Below are 19509 nucleotides of genomic sequence, written 5' to 3'. Positions count from 1 at the left end.
AAGAATGACGTCCATGTATTCATCTGTACTTTGTTCTTGTTCTCATCAACAGACTTTGTCTTTTGGAGCAGTTTGAGATTTACAGAAATATTTGAAAGTACAGAGTTATCATTTTCCCCACACCCAGTTTCTCCTATTAGTAACATCTTTCATTAGCATGGTACATTTGTAATAATTAATCAAAATTGGTACATTATGAACCAAAGTTCATAGTTTATGTAGATTTCCTTTGTTTTTACTGAACGTCCTTCTTCCCTTCCAGAATCCCATGCAGGATGCCACCTTACTTTTAGCTGTCCTGGTTCTCTGTCTCTGTCTCTCTCTCTCTTTTTTTGAGATATAATTGACATGTGACACATGCTAGTTTTCGATTTACAGCATAATGATTTAATATGTGTATATGTTGTAAGATAATTAGCGCAATAAGTTTAGTTAACTCCTATCATCACACATAATTATAAATATTTTGTTGTTGTGATGAGAACTTTTAAGATCCACTCATTTAGTTGTCCTGTTTCTTTAGGTGCCTCTCGGCTGTGGTGGGTTCTCAGACTTGCCTTGTTTTAGACGACCTTAATGGTTTTGAGAAGAAATGATCAGGTATTTTGTAGACTGCCCCTCTTTTGGAATTTGTCTGGTGTTTTTCTTTTTTTTCTTTTCTTTTTTAAATTTATTTTGAGAGAGAGAGAGACACAGCGAGAGAGGGAACACAGCAGGGGGAGTGGGAGAGGGAGAAGCAGGCTCTCTGCGGAGCAGGGAGCCCGATGCGGGGCTCGATCCCAGGACCCTGTGATCATGACCTGAGCCGAAGGCAGGCGCTTAATGACTGAGCCACCCAGGGGCCCCAAGTCTGGTGTTTTTCTGGTGATAAGACTGGGATGATGGGTTTGGGGGGAGGAAGAACCCCAGAGGTAAAGTGTGACTCTCATCACCTCCTGTCAAGGGTACATACTGCCAACATTATCTATACCTGTTGATGTTGACCTTGATTGCGGGCTGAGGTAGCATTTGTCAGGTTTCTCCACTATAAAGTTACTTGCCCCCCCTTTCTATATTGTATACTTTGGAAGGAAATCATTATGTGCAGCACACACCTAAAGAGTGCGATGTGTTCCTTACATGAGATGTCTGTGTAAATTATGTGGAATTCTGCATGGAAGATTTCTCTCCTCTCCCTAATTTATTGGTTTACCCCTCATTTAATTATAACAGTGTGGCCACTGGATATTTATTTCATACTCTGGGTTATAATCCATTACGACTTTATTTTGTTGTTCTAATTGTTCCAGCTTTGGCCATTGGGAGCTCTTTCAGTTGGCTCCTGTGACCCTTTGACACACTCCCATCAATGTGTTTGGTTTGGGGTTTTTTGGTTTTCTTGGGAATACTTCCTTACTCCCTGGTACTACAAGATGCTCTGGGCTCATCTCATGTATTTCCTGCTCCAGTCCTAAAATCAGCCATTTCTCCCCACCTGGTTTCTTTTATTAGAGAGTAGTGTTAGAAACCAAGATCTGGGCACTCGGAGTGCTCATTGCTACTGGGGTGTTGTTTCTTTTAGGTCATCAATACTTTTTAATCAGCCCCAGTGTGCCCGATGCAGGGGCTCCGCCCTGGGGATACAACAGCAACCGTGCCAGAGGGGGAATCTGCCCTCACGGAAGTCACAGTCAACCTGTGGGAACAGGCTTAAGAGAGCAACTGCAACGTTGACGAGGTGTGCAACCTTGGGTAAGTTTCTTTAATCTCTCTGAACTTCAGCCTCCCCATCCGCGAAATGGGGGTGATTATAGTACTTCATGAGGGCACTGGGAAAATTAAATGAACTCACCTACTCTTAGAACCTTTGGAACAGAGTGTGGCGTGAAGTGCTTATTAAATCTGGTTCTTGTTCATAGTGATCAGAAATCGCACAATTACAATCATTACAAAATAATTAAAATCTGCAGAAGTTCAGAGTGCCAGAAAAGCATGTAGCAGGAGAACCTCATTTTGGGGTGGCCAGGAAGGCTTCCCAAGTCAGTGGGGTTGCAGCTGAGGCAGGAAGGGTAAGTCACTAGGCAAAGGGGAGGGGCAGAATGTTTCTGGCAGAAAGAACAGGAAGTGCAAAGACCCTGAGGCAGGCAGGAGCCTGGCACACTTAGGGACTGAGAAAAGGCCAGTGGTGGAGACGAGGAGGAGAGAAGACTCATGGGATTGGAAGGGGCAAATCACACAGGGGCTGGTGGGCCATGGCGAATTGAGACTCAGTCTTAAGAACAAGGGAGGTGTGCTCGCTTCAGCAGAACACATACGAAAATTGGAATGATACAGAGAAGATTAGCATGGCCCCTGCGCAAGGATGACCTGCAAATTCGTGAAGTGTTCCATATTTAAAAAAAAAAAAAAAAAAAAAGAGCAAGGGAGGTGACTTGTCCAAGGGCACAGGTCTAGTAAGGACAGTCAGGATTGGAATCCAGGTCTGTTTAGTCTCAGAGATCTTTATTTTTTTGGTCTGAATTTGAGAGAGGGAGTTCTTGGTTGTGGGTGGGGGATTGTTTTGTTTTTGTTTTTGGTAAGAAGCATAGTTTTAGTTCTTAGGGGTCAGAATCTGAGTACACTCCAGCCACCGAAATTCTAGGTTGTTCTTGCCGTCCCTCTAAGTACCAGCTCTGAGGGCCTGTGAGGTCAGGAGACACAAAGATGGCTTAGCCTGCATTCCCGCCCTTGAGCACATCACTGCCCGAGGGAGAGGAGGATGCACAGACACATAAGTCCAACGGGGGTGACAAGGGATAGGCACAGAGCACCGCTTCTCATGGAGCACGGTGTCTAAGCCGAAATATAGTGGGAGCAGGTGCAAGGTGGGGCTTCTGAATGGAGGAGCCCGGAGGAGCGCAGGCACGGATTTGTCCCAGGGGATCTGGTAGGAAACGGGAGCTATCAGGAGCACTGGATGCAGATTGTGAAGTGGGACTGGGGAGTCTGTTTCCAGCCTCAAAGGGCCCTGGAAAGTCAGGCAGTGAAGTTGGGATTTTACCCCGTTGACCAGGAGCCAGCAAATTCCAGCTCGATTCAGCCCACACTTGTGTTTGTACAGCCTGTGAGTAAGGGTGAGGTTTACTCTTTTTTTTTTTTTCTTGAAGCTAAAGAGAGCACGAGTGCACAAGGGGGTGGGGAGGGGTAGAGGGAGAGAGAGTCCCAAACAGGCTCCATGTCCAGTGCAATGCCTGTTGCGGGGCTCGATCTCCCGACCCTGAGATCATGACCTGAGCCGAAATCAAGAGTCAGAAGCTTAACTGACTGAGCCATCCGGGCACCCTTGATGTTTACATTTTTAAGTAGTTGAAAAAAATAACAAAAGAGTAGCGCCTGCCTGGCTCAGTAGGTGGAGCACTTGACTCTTGATCTCAGGGTCCTGAGTTCAAACCCCATATTGGGCGTGGAGCCTCCTTAAAACAAAAATAAAAGCAAAAGCAGAATAATGTCTTGTGACCTGAGAAAGTTATAGTTTAGGTGTCCCGTAAGGTTGCTAGTGACACAGCGTCACCTGTCATCTGCAAATGGCCCATTGGCGGCTTTCTAGCCACGGCGGCAGCGGCAGACCGCTCCCAGGCAGGGCCTGCTTCCTGGCCGTGCATACTGTGGTCTCACCGGGCCCTGCTCTTCTGTCACCATTTTGAAATTCTTAAAAATCTGTGAATGAGGGGCCCCTCATTTTTATCTTGCATCAGGGTCCTGAAAATTACGTAGCCAGGCCTGGTGACAGAGACCATATGGCCCACAAAGCCTATGGTATTTACCATTGGGCCCTTTTCAGAGAAAGTAAGTGAATTCTGTTACGGTGGACCGAACAGCAGTCCCTCCAAGATGTCTATGACCTTGTCTCCTGGTACCTCCAGTTGCGTGACCTTACCTGGCAGAGGGGGATTCTGCAGATGGTATTAAGTTAAGTTAAGGATCCGGAGAGGGGGAGATTATCGTGGATGATCCGCATGGGACGCGTAATCACAAGGTTCTTATAGAAGGAGGGCAGGAGGATCAGAGGCAGAGGAGATGTGATGACGGAGCAGAGGCCGGTGATCCCATTGCTGGCTGTGCAGGTGGAGAAGGGGCCATGAGCCACAGGATGCAGGCAGCTTCTACAAGCTGGAAAAGGCCCGGAAACAGATTTCCTCCTAGCACTCCCAGAAGGGCTGCAGCCCAGCTGACACCTTAATTTTAGCCTTGTAAGACTGCTTTCATACTTCTGACCTCCGGGGCATGGATTTGTGAGAATAAATGTGTGTTGTTTTAGAATAAATATGTGTTGTTTTAGGCCACCGAGGGGGCAGTCACTTGTCACAATGGCCGCAGGGAATTGATGCACCTGTCCTAGGCAACGAGCATGTAAAAGAATTTGTGGAGGATTCCAGAAATTGATGAGGAAGGATCAGTAAACTAGTCGGTGACCGGTCAGATGTGGAAAAGGAGGTGCCCTGATTCATTAGACCCAGTGACATGGGGGGGAAGCTGTGACGTCTGAACCATTTCCAGGGCTCCGAATATAGGTGGGGGCTATTTTGGGTTCACAAGAAATGGGTTTCACTGTCAGGTGTTCACTGGCCTCCCAAACAGAGCTGAGGCATCAAAGCAGATGCTCGTTGGGAGGATGGAAGCTGGGCTAGCCTGGACAAGCCCAAAGAGCGTTCTGGCACTCAACACGCTGTACAGCTGCAATCTGATTCCATCTCAAGTGCCCAATAGGTCAGTTGTGTCAAGAACAGGAAGCTTTATTTATTTTTCCTTAGGCAGCAGCATGTATTTTCAGGTTAGCCACAGTTTGGAGGTCATGTCTTTGTGCCAAGGGGACTGGCCCCTTCCAGGTGTGGGTCACCTTGGTTCCTATGTATACACATTTCTGCCCTGAAGAACCCGGCCCCGGAGGAGGCACAGAAATGCAGGGCTTTCTTTTAGGCACCACTGTGCTCATAACGTCCCTGTGCCTCCGTTTGCTTATTTGTGAAAGCAGGTGGCACCACCACCTCAGGGACACAGAAAGCAGGCACCGAGCAGAGCGTCTAATGTGGTTAACACCCCAGAGAGAAGGAAGGGCTCCACTTTTTTTTTTTTTTTAAGTCGTCTCCATGCCCAGCATGGAGCCCAGTGCAGGGCTCTAATCACAACCCTGAGATCGAGACCTGAGCTGAGATCAAGAGTCGGTCGCTTCACCTGCTGAGCCACCCAGGCACCTGATCCGCTTCTTTTTGTGTGTGTGTGTGTGTGTACACATTTAGTTTTATTGTAACAAAGCAACTTGTACACTTTTAACGTTTAAAACTGAGCATCATCTTTCCTTTCCAGTGAAACAAAAAGAAAATTTAAAAATAAACAGGAACAAAATTACAATAGAGAATGTCAATTCCAAATAAGATCCTACAGGTTCTGCTGATTCTCCCATCGAGTGGCAGGGCTCAAGTCATCATTAGGAGAGAGTTTTATTTTAAAAGTGTCATCTTAAACTGCAAGGATGTCCGTTAAACATCACAATTAAACATGCCAAAGGAGAAGCCATGTTGTCAAAATGCCCACTTAACCCACCCAAACATCTCAAACCCACCCTTTGCTGTCCTTCTATAACCCCATTTTTTTAAGTTTTTTTTCTTTTTTTTAAACAAGAGAAAGTAGACAGGTACATGTTGGTAAATGCTTACTGTCCATATTCACATAGAGACACAGTGTAATCTCTGAGCCCAATATACAGAGAAAGGAGGAAAAAAGCTAGAATTCTATGCACTACTACACAGGGGCCTAGCACCCTCCAGCTTCCAGCAGAGCTAAGGGAGCAGAAGGTTTTTCTTTTTTCCCACAGAGCACGGTGGTGTTGATTCCATAAAGTTTTTGTTGAGACAGGAAGGGATAAAAATGAATTTGGAACAGAAAGGGGTAGAGATTCTTTTCCCACTGTATTCTGCTCAAGGTGTTTCCCCCCAAAATAAGTTGAGAACCATGGTATAAAGGGAGAGAAAAGAGACTTCAAAAAACAGGGCAAATGAGCACAAGAGGAGGAAAAAAAAAAAAAAAAAAGACAGCAACTTGCTCCCAGGGACTGAAGAAAATTAAAAAAGGAAGGTTGGAATCCATCAGTGTTCCATTAGTCATCTTCTCCTTCATCCTCCTCTCCTTCCTCCCCCTCATCATCATCTTCATCTTCTTCACCTTCATCCTCATCTCCTTCTTCATCGATGTCTTCCAATCCTTCTTCTTCTTCTTCATCATCATCATCTTCTTCTTCTCCTTCCCCTTCTTCATCATCCATATCGGGAACCAAGTAGTACTGTAACGGATTTGGCCAAATATCATCTTTGATGACCTCTCCTAACTCATCTGCACCTGCATCAGAATGGTCAGTAAACCAGGTGAAGAAGCTCTCTGGTTCCTCATGCTGTCTCTTCCTGCTGGCTTTATTCTGTGTTTGACTTGAACGTTTCGTCAAATCCTTTCCAGATTTCCATTTGATTTCAGTGGACTTTGAAGATGGATCACCACTCTCATTCAGATGAAATTCTTTGGAGAGAACTTTATTTTTGAAGTAAGGGTTTTCATCAAAATAAAAATCTATTCTGTAACCTGATTTAATATCTTCAAATTCTGTCACTTCAACTCTTGTCAAATAATGCAGCGCCTCTTCATCCTCCTCCCCAAGCGGTGCAGACGCTTGTGGATGGTTGACAAATGTTGTTACCCAAAAATTGGGGATTTTGGCGATCAATTCCGACCTCTTCTGAAAAAATGGTTGGCGGAGTTTGTTATATTTCTGTTCTCCTTTCAAAATCTCCTCACTGGCTTGTTCATTAAGTCTGTCTATTTCATTTTGTACTTCATCAGTATGTTCAATTGCTTCTTGCTGTTCTTTTTCTCCCTTAGGCAAGTGCTGAGATGTCGACGTCTCCTGCAGCTTGGGGGCAGGAGGTAGTCTCGGTTTCTTCGTTTGAGGCAGGAGTGAAGACTGGCGTTTGGGGGCCATGCTGTGAGGAAACTCCACGAAACCAGGAGAGAGTCATGTCTGGAGAAGCCCCGCTTGCTCCCTGATCCGCTTCTTGTCTTAAAACCTCGGCTCCTGGAACACCACCACCTGAGATAACGTGGGTCACTGACCTGGACAAGTGTGGCAAATTTTGCTTTCCAGAATGATCTTTCTGCAACTGACCCATAACCATTCCACTGCAGTATCTTCCTGGCAAGAACAACATTGGGTGTTTTATCTCTCCTGAGGTCGAAGGTTAGGAAAGGCCCTGCAGCTCTGGTTTCTGGGGTCATGGTGTGGCTTGGCTTTCCCTGCTGTCCTGGAGGGTTATCGATAGCAATCACTTTTTTTTTTTTTTTAGGATTTTATTTATTTATTTGACAGAGACACAGCGAGAGAGGGAACACAAGCAGGGGGAGTGGGAGAGGGAGAAGCAGGCTTCCCGCCAAGCAGAGAGCCCGATGCAGGGCTCAGTCCCAGGACCCCGGGATCATGACCTGAGCCAAAGGCAGACGCTTAACAACGGAGTCACCCAGGCGCCCTGATAGCAATCGCTTTCACTTCCAGGTGTTCTTAACTCAGTCACCGTCAGTCCAGTGCTGACTGTAGTAGCCTCTATCACTTTTAGTTTTCGTTTTTAAGATTTCTGATGTTTCCTTTTCATGGCATACAAGTTCTCTTTCTTGCTTGGCTCATATATTTCCCATGTATTTGCGGGACTTTCTGCACTGCTGCTTTTTAAAAGTTTTTTTTTTTTTTTTTAAGTGAAATGTCAGGGGTTTCTAATATATTCACAAAGTTGTGCAGACATCACCACTGTCTCATTCCAGAACATTTCTTTACCCCAAAACGAAAGAAACCCATGCCCATTAGCAGTCACTCCCCAGCCTCTGGTGACCACGAACCGATTTCCTGACCCCATGGATTTGCCTATTCTGGTCACTTCATGTAAATGGAATCATGTCACATATGGCCTTTTGTGTTTGAGCATCCTGTCGTCAAGGTCCATCCACACTGGAGTATGAATTGGGACTTTATGCCTGAGTAATATTCCACCGTGTGGCAACACCACATTTTCTCTATCCATTCATCACGTGATGGACATGGGGGCTTTTCCCACTTCTTGGCTATTGTGAATAAGGCTGCTGTGAACATTCACGGACAAGTTTTTATATGAACATATGTTTTCCTTTCTCTTGGGTCAGTACCTAGGAGTGGGATGGCTGGGTCCTTTGGTAACTACGTTTAATATTTTGAGGAACCGCCGAACTGTTTTCCCCAATCTTTTCTTTATAAATGAGGTGGAGGCTTCATGCTTGTCGGTCATTAGCAGGCAGTCAACTTGTGGCAACACGTGTCTAGCCCGGTTCTTCATCTGGCGACTCGCAGGAAGCAGGCCCGGGACTCACACGTATGCTGTCGCCTGCATGCAAAGTGCCTCCCACCGGCCCCTGATGTGCTGGGGCAGGAGCACCGAGGACGGGTGTTTCCGTTACCGGGTCCTGCCCCCCGCCCCTGGCAACACCCACACTCCCCATATCACAAAATCTTCAAACCTCCCAGACCCCCAGACAGCATATCCAAAAGCACATATTTCTCATGGTGCTGCACGCCTGTGTGCAGTCGAGAGCAGGTTGTATGATAGGAACAAGCCAGGTGTTATCAGTCTGTTAAGAGCTCATGCAAATTGGTAAGAACCAAAGGAGCAAAGATAAACAGTTCGGGGCTGGGGGGGGGGTCAGCAAACCCCAGAGCAGGTCTACCAAGGGGCCCAAGGGTAAGGACCCAAGGTGTCGATCATTCTGGCCCTGCCAGGAACCCCAGCACCGGCTTTCCCGGGGGCAGCAGCCAAGTGAAGCTGACACCCATTGGAAGCTACCTGACCAGCATAGGAAAAGGTTCACGTTGTGCTCCTGTGGTTGTAGCACTGACAGTCATCCAGAGCCGCCAAGGAAGGGCTGTGGGCCAGAGGACGTTTCTTCTGGTCTCCAGTGGGTTACCTTCAGCTTGGCACCGATCCAAATGCCCAGAGATAACGCTGGCTTAATGAATTGCACACCTGCTAGAAAAGACAAGTAGAGGCCCGCAACCATGTGGAATAAGAGTGGCTCCCGGCCTCCAGGCTGACCACTGTGTGGATGCAGTTCCTTTTTTAAAAATTTTTAATTTTTGGGCACCTGGGTGGCTCAGTTGGTTAAGCGGCTGCCTTTGGCCCAGGTCATGATCCCAGGGTCCTGGGATCGAGCCCCACGTCGGGCTCCCTGCTCAGTGGAGAGTCTGCTTCTCCCTCTTCCTCTGCCTGCCTCTCTGCCTACTTGTGCTCTCTATCTCTCTGTCAAATAAATAAACAAAATCTTTAAAAAAAATAATAAAATAAAAATTTTTAATTTTTATTATTTTTTTAAGTCGGCTCCCCTCCCAGCATGGAGCCCAATGTGGGGCTCAAACTTGCGACCCTGAGATCACGACCTGAGCTGAGATCAAGAGTTGGACGCACAACCGACGGAGCCGCCCAGGATGCAGCTCAGTCCTCACGGTAAGCCTCAGCTGGGGCCTGTTGGCCCCGTTTTACAGAAGGATCAAGTGAGCCCAAGGTCACACGCTCCCAGAGGATGGCAGAGAGGGGTCAGGGGTTGGGACCACAGGGCCAAACAGCCCATGATGTGACGAGAGGACAGGACACACAGCCCTCCCCCCGAGGCTGGAAGAGTTCAGGGGAGAGCGGAGAAAGGGGAAGGAGCAGGCCAGTACCAAGAGAGGCCCTAGCCTCAACCCCCAGGGCATGGACAGGAGGAGAGACTGAGTAGAATGCAGATAAGCAGTGGGGTGGGGGTGGGGGTCTAGGAGAGAGGAGGGTCCCGAGGACAAGGTTTGCATAGACCACTCTGGGAAAGGAGAGCACAGCGGGGTGAGGTCATGGGTTCACAGTGGCATCTCTGGGGTGCTGTTACACTCCGCCATTCAGCCAGGGCCCAGTAGCCTGAGATGGTTGAGTTTGGAGGGAAGGGGACATTCCCAGGATGCAGTTAAAGCACTAGGTCTGCGTGGGAGAGAGGAGAACCCAAGACCACGGAGAAAGGGTCTGTCTTGCTCTTCGTTCCCTCCCCGCATCCCTCGTACCCAATATGCTGCTGTCTTACTCAGGTCCATCCTGGGCAGATTGGTGTGCCCCGGCTGCAGAGCCGTAACAGAGCAGCCCAGTCTGGGTGGGTCAGGGACAGCCGAAATCTATTTCCTCACATTGAGAGCATCAGATAAATGTTCTTTGTTTGTTTTTAAGTAATCTCTCCACCCAGCGTGGGGCTTGAACCCACAACCCCGAGATCTCCTCAAGAGTGGCACATTCCACTGACTGAGCCAGCCAGGCGCCCCTAAATACATGTTTGATGTTGTTGTATGTGTATGAAGGTACATTTTAAGTAAAATCGTTTTATTATTAAAAAAAACTATTTCTTCCGGGTTCGTTCCGAAGGCAAGGAGCCCAAGATCAAGGTGTTGGCAGGGCTGGTTCTTTCCGAGGCGTCCCTCGTTGACTTGCAGATGGCCACCTTCTCCCTGTGTCCTCACACGTCTTCCTTCTGTGCGCATCTGTGTCCTGTTTTCTCCTTTTTATAAGGACACCAGTCATTGGATTAGGGCCCACCCTAATGGCCTCATTTTAACTCAATCACTCTTCAGAGGCCCTCCCTCCAAATACAGTCACATCCCGAGGCCCTGCAGGTTAGGGCTGCAACACATGAATTTTGGAGGGGGCACACAGTTCGGCCTGTCCCCCTAGGTAAGACCCTTCCCCCCCCCCCCCAGGTAAGACCCTTGCTGGGTCTCAGCAAGGGTGGGCAGAGGAGCCCAGGAGGCCCTCGTCACCCATGGGCACGGCCCAGCCTTCCGCAGTTAAGGAGACAGGATTCTCTGGGGGGTGGGGCTGGCCTGGAGCCCCAGTGGGAGGATGGGGAGCCGTACATCAGGGGCTCAGGCCCGCCGAGGGGCCCCATGGATGTCCACAGAGGCTGGCCAGATGAGCTACAGCCAGCATAGGAGCAGGAGAGGGGATCCAGGAGCAGCTGGGGGGACTGGCCATCTTCTCAGAGCATCTTTCCTACCCCCGGGAGCAAGGGTTTTGCTGGGCTAACACCGAGGGGAGGCCCCACTGGACACATGCTCTCCTTCCTCTTCCCCTCTGTGCCGCCGCACCAGGCCTTGCTCTGCCCAGACCCCTGCCTCCCTCCTTTCCCCTGGCCAGCATCCCCAGTCCCTTCCCCCAGTAGCGCAGCCCACCTGTTCACGCAGATGAGCATGGTGCCGAAATGAGAACGGTGGTGAGACCCGCCCCCCCATCTCCCACTCCCCCCCCCGGCACAGGGTTCAGTTTAGTTAAGCAGCTGCCAGCATGAGCCCTGCTCTCCCTAGTCACTGTGGCTCCCTGAGAGACTGGCTGAGTCTTGTCGCTGCCGGTGCCCAGCACAGGGCCTGGCAGCCAGTAGGCGTCAAAGATTTGCTGGCTGAAGGAGGAAGAAGCGGGCCCTTCCTGGGAGGACCAGTGGCACTAAGACCCCAGCCCGGGTTTATCCCATTCTGGCAGGGCCTGCCCCTGTCGCCCCCGCCAGTGAATCAGGCCACCCACTTTGGGGTCCCTTCCACGGCTGGTGAGCAAGAAGGGCACGCCTCCTCCTGTCACGGGTCCTGTCGTCTGCTGTCCTGTGCTTTGTGAGTGAGCTAGCTTAGTCCCCACCCAGTAGCCAGTGTCCCTAGCACACCATCTGCCTCACCTCCCCCGTGTGTGAGGGGACCCAGAGGCCAGAGTGGTCAGCCTGGGGTGGAGTGGGGCAGGGTAGGGTGGGATGGGGTGGTGTGAGGAGAAAGCATGGCCGCTCTTCCAGCCATCTTCCTGGGCCTTCCCATTCCCCAGTGAGGAGTGTTCAACCCACCCAAGTGTACCCAGGGCAGGCCAAGGGTCAGGAGGAACTGAAAGCTGCTTTTCCCGAGAAAGGCGGGACTGGTGTGAAAGGCCAAAGGTCACTGAGCAGACAGACACCCTCCAAGAGGGTGAGGGGGAGCCCCTCCGGGTTTGGAGAAACAGGGCCAGGAAGCAGCTGTTAGTAGCTATGCTGTGAGCGGGGCTTCTCATTCTTGAGGCCACTGACCTTTGGGCCGGAGGATTCTTAAGGGGGTGGGGGGCAGGACATTTAGTAGCATCTCTAGCCATCTCTTGACAACCAGTTATCTCTCCAGTCATTGCCAGGTATCTCCTGGGGGCAAAATCGGCCCACTTGGCAGAACCAAGCCTGGAGAGGGGATTCCCTTGCCTAGGTTCTTGGGCTGATGTTAAGGGCCTTCAGATCACATCCGGGTCAGGTATTCAGGGGGCCTGCTGTTTGATGTGCCCTGTTCCAGGGGCCTGAATTCTCCCCCACCCCCATCCCCACCCACCGTTTTCCAGAACTGGGTCCATATATCACTTCCCCCAAGAAGTGTTCCGTGGGTGCTGTGGCAGGCAAAATAATGTCCCCCCTCCAGATGTCCATGTCCTCATCCCCAGAACCTGAGAATATGTCACCTTCAGTAGCAGAAGGGACTTGGCAGATGTAGTTAAGTTAAGGCTCTGGGGATGGAAGATGATCCTGGGTTATCCCGGTGGCCCAACGTCATCACAAGGGTCCTTAGGACAGGGAGGCAGGAGGGTCAGAGCAGAGGAGAGTGACAACAGAAGTGGGGCGCAGAGAGAGCCTGGAAGGTGCTCCACTGCTGGCTTTGCAGGGGGAAGAAGGCCGCGTGCCAGGGAGCACGGGCCACTCTGGAAGCTGGAGGGGGTGAAGACACAGATGGCCCACAGAGCCTCCAGGAGGCTCTTGGCCCAGCCAATAGCTTGATTTTAGGACTTCTGCCCTTCACAATTGAAAGATCAGAAATTTGTATTGTTTTAAGCCACCGTGCTTGAGGTAATTTGTTACGCCGGCCACAGAGAACTCAGGACAGGCGTGCGTTCGCTCTGGAGCCAGAGTCGGGGAGGGGGGCGCGGGGGGCGGCCACTGGGCGGTCGGGCTGGCCTCCGCCTCTCTTGGGGCACGAGCTACGCCGTACCCCAGGCCTGCTGTCTCTCCCATTAGATGCTGAGGACTCTGTGTATGCAGGCTGAGGGCCAGGCCTTGGGTGGACCAGACATTCTCAGGCCGAGAACACGGAGATGAAGCAGACAGGGACCCCTTTTCTCCCCACTCCATCCCCCAAGAGTCACACATACATAATAAGACCAAAAAGCCCCAGTCTTTGCTTCACGTGGCAGACTTGGAAAGCCTTCTCAGGTTCTTTAAGGTGTCCTGGGCCCAGGTCTTTTCGCCCCCACCCCCAGGAAGAGACATCTCTGATTTTTTTAGCCAACAGGGCTAAAGGGAAAGTGAATTTTGCGTTCAAAAGTTCACAATTGGACACGTAGCCCAGGAGGCACCTCCAATCCCTTTATCAGCAGCAAAAATACCAAATGGGGGCGGTTGTGTGGCCTCAACCTGACCTCAGAGAAAGGGACCAGGGACAGAACCGTGAGAAAATGCTCTTGTCTCAGAGATGACTGGAAAGGAGAGGAGAAGAATCCAGAGCGGGTGTGTCTCTGAAGCCGGGGCAGGCAGGAGCCCTCAGGGAGCCAGCGGGGGCCCTCAGGCCACACGGGCTGCTGTCAGGCTTCCGTGGAGCCTGTGCAGGAGGTGACGGGGACAGTTGGCAAGAGGGGTCAAGGAGGCCAGGTTTCTTGGGGTCAGGGAGACTGGAGAGGCATCCTTGGCGTTTATCCCCTGCCAAACAGGGTGGCTGCAGAAACAGGCAAGAGGGGAGAATGGGTGGTGAGAGCAGAGGTGAGGAATGTGTCCGTTGTGGGTTTTATTTTCTACACTCTGATGCTTTGAGCTCCTGGGGCCTTGCTGCTGTGGGAGGGACCGCCCCTCCCAGGGCTAGCTGGTCCCTAGAGATAGCGCACACCTCGCCTGCCACCGCTCCTCCTCTGACCACCCCCTTAGCAGGCTGCCACACTCCAGGAGGCAATGTTCCCTTGCCCTAATGTCCCCAGGGCCCGGGGCCAGACAACTAGACCTGCCCCTACCCCCCAGAGCCCGCAGAGATTATTCAAACCAGCCAGTCCTGAGACTGTTGACCCTGCCTTTCCGTCCCATAGAAACCACAATAAAGGCTCCTGCTCATGTCTCTGCCTTGCTCCCTCTGCCTCCTGGGCGACCCTGGTGCTTCCTCGTGTGGCCCCACATGGTGTGCGGTACCCCCTCCTCCTGGGGTCTGTGAGTAACAGTCTCCTGCTGTGTTAGCCTCACCATACCTGAATAATAATAAAACCTACACTTTAAAACCCTGAGGGGCAGATCTGTCACTGGGGATGGACAGAAAGGGGAAAATGGGGTACAAAGGAGGTAGAGGGAGCGGACGCATGGGCCTCCTTGTCTGGGTGATACTGGAGGAGGGGGGACTGCTCGCTCAGCTAGAAGCCCACAGGAGCTCACTGGAAGTGACCGCCCCCCCCCCAGGTCCCGTCGTCTGGATTCGGCAGTCACAGGACTCCCCATCGGCTGTGGACCTGAGCCAGGACACGTTAAACCCTCTGCAGGTCCCACCCCGTGAGCCCCAGGAGGTAGCTGGCCTTGCCGGGTGGGCCAGGCCCTGCCCCCATGCTGACTGGCACCGGCTGGCACCAGCAGCCCAGGAGGAAGCCGACAACTCGCCTCCAGATACAGCCCCGCCCCGCAGCACCCAAACACGCGCCTGGTGACCAGGCCCCACCATGACTCTGGCATCTAGTCAGCTGGGGGAGAGACCCACAGCAGCTTCGGGCCGAGCACCATGCCACCCAGCCCCCCATCCCCTATGCCCCGCTGCTGTCAACTTGGGTACAGCCTGGGGTCCCGAAAGCCTGGGCTTTCGGACTCCTCACCTTACCCGTCCCTTCCTTTTTAACAGAGGCACCGCATAGCCCAGCGGATAGGGGGTGCCTAGCCTAGCAGCTCAGCCCTGACTCCTTGGGCACAGGACTGACCAGCCCGAGCCTCAGTTGTCACATCAGTGGATATAAAATTCCTCGGTACAGGACCTGCCACGTTGCAAGCCGACGATGGTGGTCGCATCCTTTGATACTACAGCTCCTAAGGGATCGGGGTCAAACAGGGTCAGTGGTTTAAACATACAGCAATACAGCCTGTGAGACAGGACGGAAACTTGGATCCCCCCAGTTTCTCAGTGGAGCCGTGGTTCCCAGTATGGGTGGGGGAGCCAGGGATTTTTGTCTGGGGACAGTTTGGGGTGTCACAACCAGGGAGCAATGCCAGTGGCATCTAGTGGGTGGAGGCCAGGGATGTTGCTCGACACCCTATGATGCCCAGCACGGCCCTCGACAACACAGAAGTATCCAGCCCCTAGTGTCAACAGTGCCAAGACTGAGAGGCCATACCCTAGAATGTGAGCCATGAGAGGCCAGGGGGTTTAGTTTCTGTCGTTCACTATGTAGCCTCACATTCTGGAACACGGCCTGGCAGAGAACAGGCTCTCAAAGGCATTCGTGGTACTCACGCTGTCCCAGTCCAAGAGTGCCGACACCTGCTCACAGCACCCTTGGACCCATTCCAAGGCAGCAGCTGCCACTCCAGTGCTGCCCAGCCACCACCCTCCAAAGCCACCTGTGACAACCCTGTCCCCCCTTGCAGGTGGGCTCGGACCACCTCCAGGACCTGGAGGCCACCATCAACCACTGGATCCACTTGGAATTCTGTGCCTCCTGCATCTACCCGTCCACATCTTTCTATTTTGACCACGATGAACTGGCTTTGAGGAATGTTGCCACTGATTTTCCTCATCAAACTCACAAGGAGAGGGACCGTGCTGAGAAACTGATGGCGTTGTAGGACCCACACGGTGGCCGAGTTTCCCCTCAGGAGAGCAAGAAAGCAGACTGTGGTACCTGGGAGAGCAGGCTGGATACAGTGGGGCAGAAGTCACGCTTGGTGCAAAATGTGCATCAGTCACAACCAGAACTTGTACAAAGCGGCCATTGACAAAGATGGCCAAGTCATTTGTGTAACTACATTGAATGAGAGGATGAAATCTATCAAAGAATTGGGCAATCACGTAACCAGCTTGCACAAGATGGGACCCTAGAACCCCTGCATGTCAGAGTATCTTTTTTATGAGGACACCTGGGGACAGTGATGACCGCTGAGCCTTTGGTGGGCTTCCCTGCAGCTACGAGGAATGTCCATGCCAGGTAGCGCACACACGCTGTTTGTACCGTTCCCTCTTCTCTCAGTTGTGTTAGAATGTCCACTTGACTTTGTTCACTTGTACCATTCCTTCAAATAGAATGATTTGTTACCTCCTCCCCCAAAACAAAATGAAACAAAAATTCCTTGTTCCTGAGGAATCGTGTGCACCTGTTTTGACCTGTCTGGGGGTTCCTTGGAGGAAAGATGCAAGGCACTGGCCTCTCTTTTGCCCACTTTGTAACTCTCTCAGAGCAGGAAGGGACTATGCAGAGGGCATTCCTTGAGTACCGCTGAAAGGCAGGTGAACAAGGTGCTGCCACATGCGGGGAAAGATTACAGTTGGGACAAACAACAGACATGCTGAAAGCCTGAGAGGAGAAGCTGGGGGAGGAGCTACTTGGGGAGGAGCTACTTGGGGGGATAATGGCTTTGAAAAACTTCCCGTGCCTGAGGCAGGATGCATGCTCAGAAAAGATTTTAGAAGCCCCTAAGTGTTCACCTCTGGCTGATCTTTAGCAGGAAGTGAAGGCTAAGGCCGAGTTGTAAGCAACCTGACTTGGAGTTACAGGAGTGCCCCGACACAGAGTCAGTCTGCAAACACCAGGAAGTACTTTGTCTCCTCTCCTCCTTCCTTCCTTCCACCCTGCCCTCTTCCTCTTTCCTCTTTCAGCTTTCTCCCCCTCCGCCCACCCCTTGTCTCCTTCTTCCTTCAGGCATTTAAGAAATGTCCAACAAATGCTGATCAGAAGCTAAAGGAACTGACACTTCAGAGACCACACACAACAAGAAATACAGTTTTAAAAATATTCTAGAAAAGTCATTCAGACAACTGCAACCCACAGCAAACAACAACAAAGCCAGAGGGGGACAAATCTGATTTACAGAATTACCACATTGTAATATTCAAATTGCCTAATTTTCGACAACAACAAAAATGAAGGATGCCAAGCAACAGGAGTATGGCCCATTTGCAGGAAGGTAAGAAACTAACAAGTGACCCCTGAGGACACACATACGTTAGACTTGAAGAAGACTTTAAATCAACTGTGTTAAATATACTTAAAAAGCTAAGGGGAACCATAGACAAAGAACTAGAGGAAATATGGAGAACGATGTTTCATCAGATAGAGACTATCAATAAGAAAAATTGTATGAAAGAAACAAATAGAGGTCGCCAGTGGACCATCTCCAGGTGGCCCCAGGAACTTGTTTTTCCCGGGAGCAGCTATGAGCAAGCGGAACCAGGTTTCGTACGTGCAGCCAGCCGAACTGGTGTTACTGGCTCGCTTCAAGGAACAGGTTGGCTACAGGGAAGGGCCTACCATGGGAACCAAGAGAATCCAGCCTCAGCCCCCAAATGAAGATGGTGATCACAGTGACAAAGAAGATGAACAGCCCCAAGTGGTGGTGGTTTTAAAAAAGGGAGACCTGTCAGTTGACGAAGTCATGAAAATTAAAGCAGAAATAAAGGCTGCCAAAGCAGATGAAGAACTGGCTATAGCTGATGGAAGAATCATGTATCGAAAACCAGTCTAACGTTCCTCGGATGAAAAATACTCAGGTTTAACAGCAAGCTCAAAAAAGAGGAAGGCAAATGAAGATGAAATAAATAAGCAGGACTCAGTTAAAAAGAACTCACAAAAGCAAATCAAAAACAGTTGCCTCCTTTCTTTTGACAATGAAGATGAAACTGAGTAAGTGTAAATATCTTGGACTTAGTCGCCTTAAGAGTATATGGGATGTTTTTTAAAGTGACACTTTTTTTTTCTATTTAAAGATAATACAAGTTCATTATAGAAAATTCAGAAAAAATTTAGTATGATAAAAAATTTTGTCTATCGGAGGCTCCGCCGCCGGATACACGGACAGTTTACTGAGCCCATTAGTACCTCTGCCGAGACTCACGTTGCCGTCGTGTCCCGCTACCTGCGCCCCCCCCCCAACACGTCTCTGTTCGTAAGGAACGTGGCCGACACCAGGTCCGAAGATTTATGAAGAGAATTTGGTCGTTATGGTCCTATAGTTGATGTGTATGTTCCACTTGATTTCTACATGCGCCGTCCAAGAGGATTTGGTTATGTTCAATTTGAGGATGTCCGTGATGCCGAAGACGCTTTACATAATTTGGACAGAAAGTGGATTTGTGGACGCCAAATTGAAATGCAGTTTGCACAGGGGGATCGAAAGACTCCAAATCAAATGAAAGCCAAGGAAGGGAGGAATGTATACAGCTCTTCACGCTATGATGATTATGACAGATACAGACGTTCTAGAAGCCGGAGTTATGAAAGAAGAAGATCAAGAAGCCGGTCCTTTGATTACAACTATAGAAGATCTTATAGTCCTAGAAACAGTAGACCGGCTGGAAGACCATGGCGTAGCAGAAGCCATTCCAACAATGATAGATCAAACTGCAGCTGGAATACCCAGTACAGTTCTGCTTACTACACTTCAAGAAAGATCTGAGAAAGCAGAAAAAGAACCAAAGAAGGGCAGTTCAAGCGACCAAAGGGTGGGTGGAAGGTGCAGTATGAATACTGTACGAATATTTTGACTCTGGTCTGAAAAGGTAAGAGAATGTTATCGAAACTACATGGAATAATTGAAGTCCCTTCAAGTTTGAAAGTCAGCATTTTAGGACAAATAAAAGGAAATTCAACTTTGTAAAAAAAAATTTTGTCTGTCAATACTCCTTTGACATGAGGCTAACTCTGTAGATATTAACTACTGTTAACATTTTGGAACTCCCACGTGTGGGGTATATATTTTTTAAACAAAATTGAGATTATATTACATATGTTTTCTGTCCTGCTTTTCACATGACATATTCTGAGAATTTTTGCAGATCAGTAAAATTAAAAAATTTAACATAATTGCTACAGAGGATTTTGTCATTAAACAGATAACCTGTTGCATTTTCTTCATTAGCAGAAGCCCACTTTGGAGGACGATGATAATGTGCCTATTTAAGAATACTTCCCCAGCTCCTGCTAAAGGTAGCCATATAACAGCTCTGGCAATTTTAGAGATAAAAGTGGATCTTGTACAAGTGAGCTCCTAATAGAAGGGATCTTGATAGAAGAGAGGATCTAATGTATAACATGGAGACTGTAGTTAATAACACTATAAAAAAGAGAGATACAAGTAGAAGTCTGCTTAATAAAGCTACCAGGTGTTTGATACAAGAAAGCAGATCTGGCAAGCACGAACCTTTGTCCTTCTCGCTACATCCTGCTACATCCAGGAGCACGTACATGAAACCTAGGAATATTGGAGCCA

General features: G+C 49.8%; 2 protein-coding genes, 1 non-coding gene and 2 pseudogenes across 4 annotated transcripts; 4 read left to right on the top strand and 1 right to left on the bottom strand.

Annotated features, from left to right (window-relative positions):
- The first annotated feature begins 2269 nt into the window (after positions 1-2269).
- LOC112816706 (U6 spliceosomal RNA) lies at positions 2270-2376 on the top strand. Its single transcript, XR_003206209.1, has one exon. It is a non-coding gene; the product is annotated as a U6 spliceosomal RNA (small nuclear RNA).
- A 3064-nt stretch (positions 2377-5440) lies between these two features.
- Positions 5441-6985, bottom strand: LOC112816655 (protein SET). Its single transcript, XM_025863279.2, has one exon. The coding sequence runs from the start codon at positions 6983-6985 to the stop codon at positions 6113-6115; it is 873 nt and encodes a 290-aa protein (XP_025719064.1). The 3' UTR covers positions 5441-6112.
- LOC141371836 (ferritin, mitochondrial-like) lies at positions 6950-16455 on the top strand. 2 transcript variants are annotated; one of them, XM_073889395.1, is made up of 4 exons: positions 6950-7240; positions 9392-9521; positions 14145-14262; positions 15676-16455. In XM_073889395.1, exons 2-4 carry the CDS (start codon positions 9409-9411, stop codon positions 15871-15873), a joined length of 429 nt encoding a protein of 142 aa, XP_073745496.1. In that variant the 5' UTR covers positions 6950-7240; positions 9392-9408; the 3' UTR covers positions 15874-16455. The 2 variants fall into 2 exon arrangements, with proteins under 2 accessions (XP_073745496.1, XP_073745495.1); XM_073889394.1 differs by having other exon boundaries at positions 6950-9521.
- A 1002-nt stretch (positions 16456-17457) lies between these two features.
- On the top strand, positions 17458-17928 carry LOC112816654 (uncharacterized protein KIAA1143 pseudogene; annotated as a pseudogene).
- Positions 17929-18048: 120 nt separating this feature from the next.
- Positions 18049-19101, top strand: LOC112816490 (serine/arginine-rich splicing factor 10 pseudogene; annotated as a pseudogene).
- Positions 19102-19509: the final 408 nt, after the last annotated feature.

Source organism: Callorhinus ursinus, unplaced genomic scaffold (genome assembly GCF_003265705.2).
Source record: "Callorhinus ursinus isolate GAN/ISIS: 27379988/994484 unplaced genomic scaffold, GSC_fseal_2.0 scaffold107, whole genome shotgun sequence".
NCBI classification, from domain to species: domain Eukaryota; kingdom Metazoa; phylum Chordata; class Mammalia; order Carnivora; family Otariidae; genus Callorhinus; species Callorhinus ursinus.
This window is presented reverse-complemented; position numbering and strand designations above follow the sequence as displayed.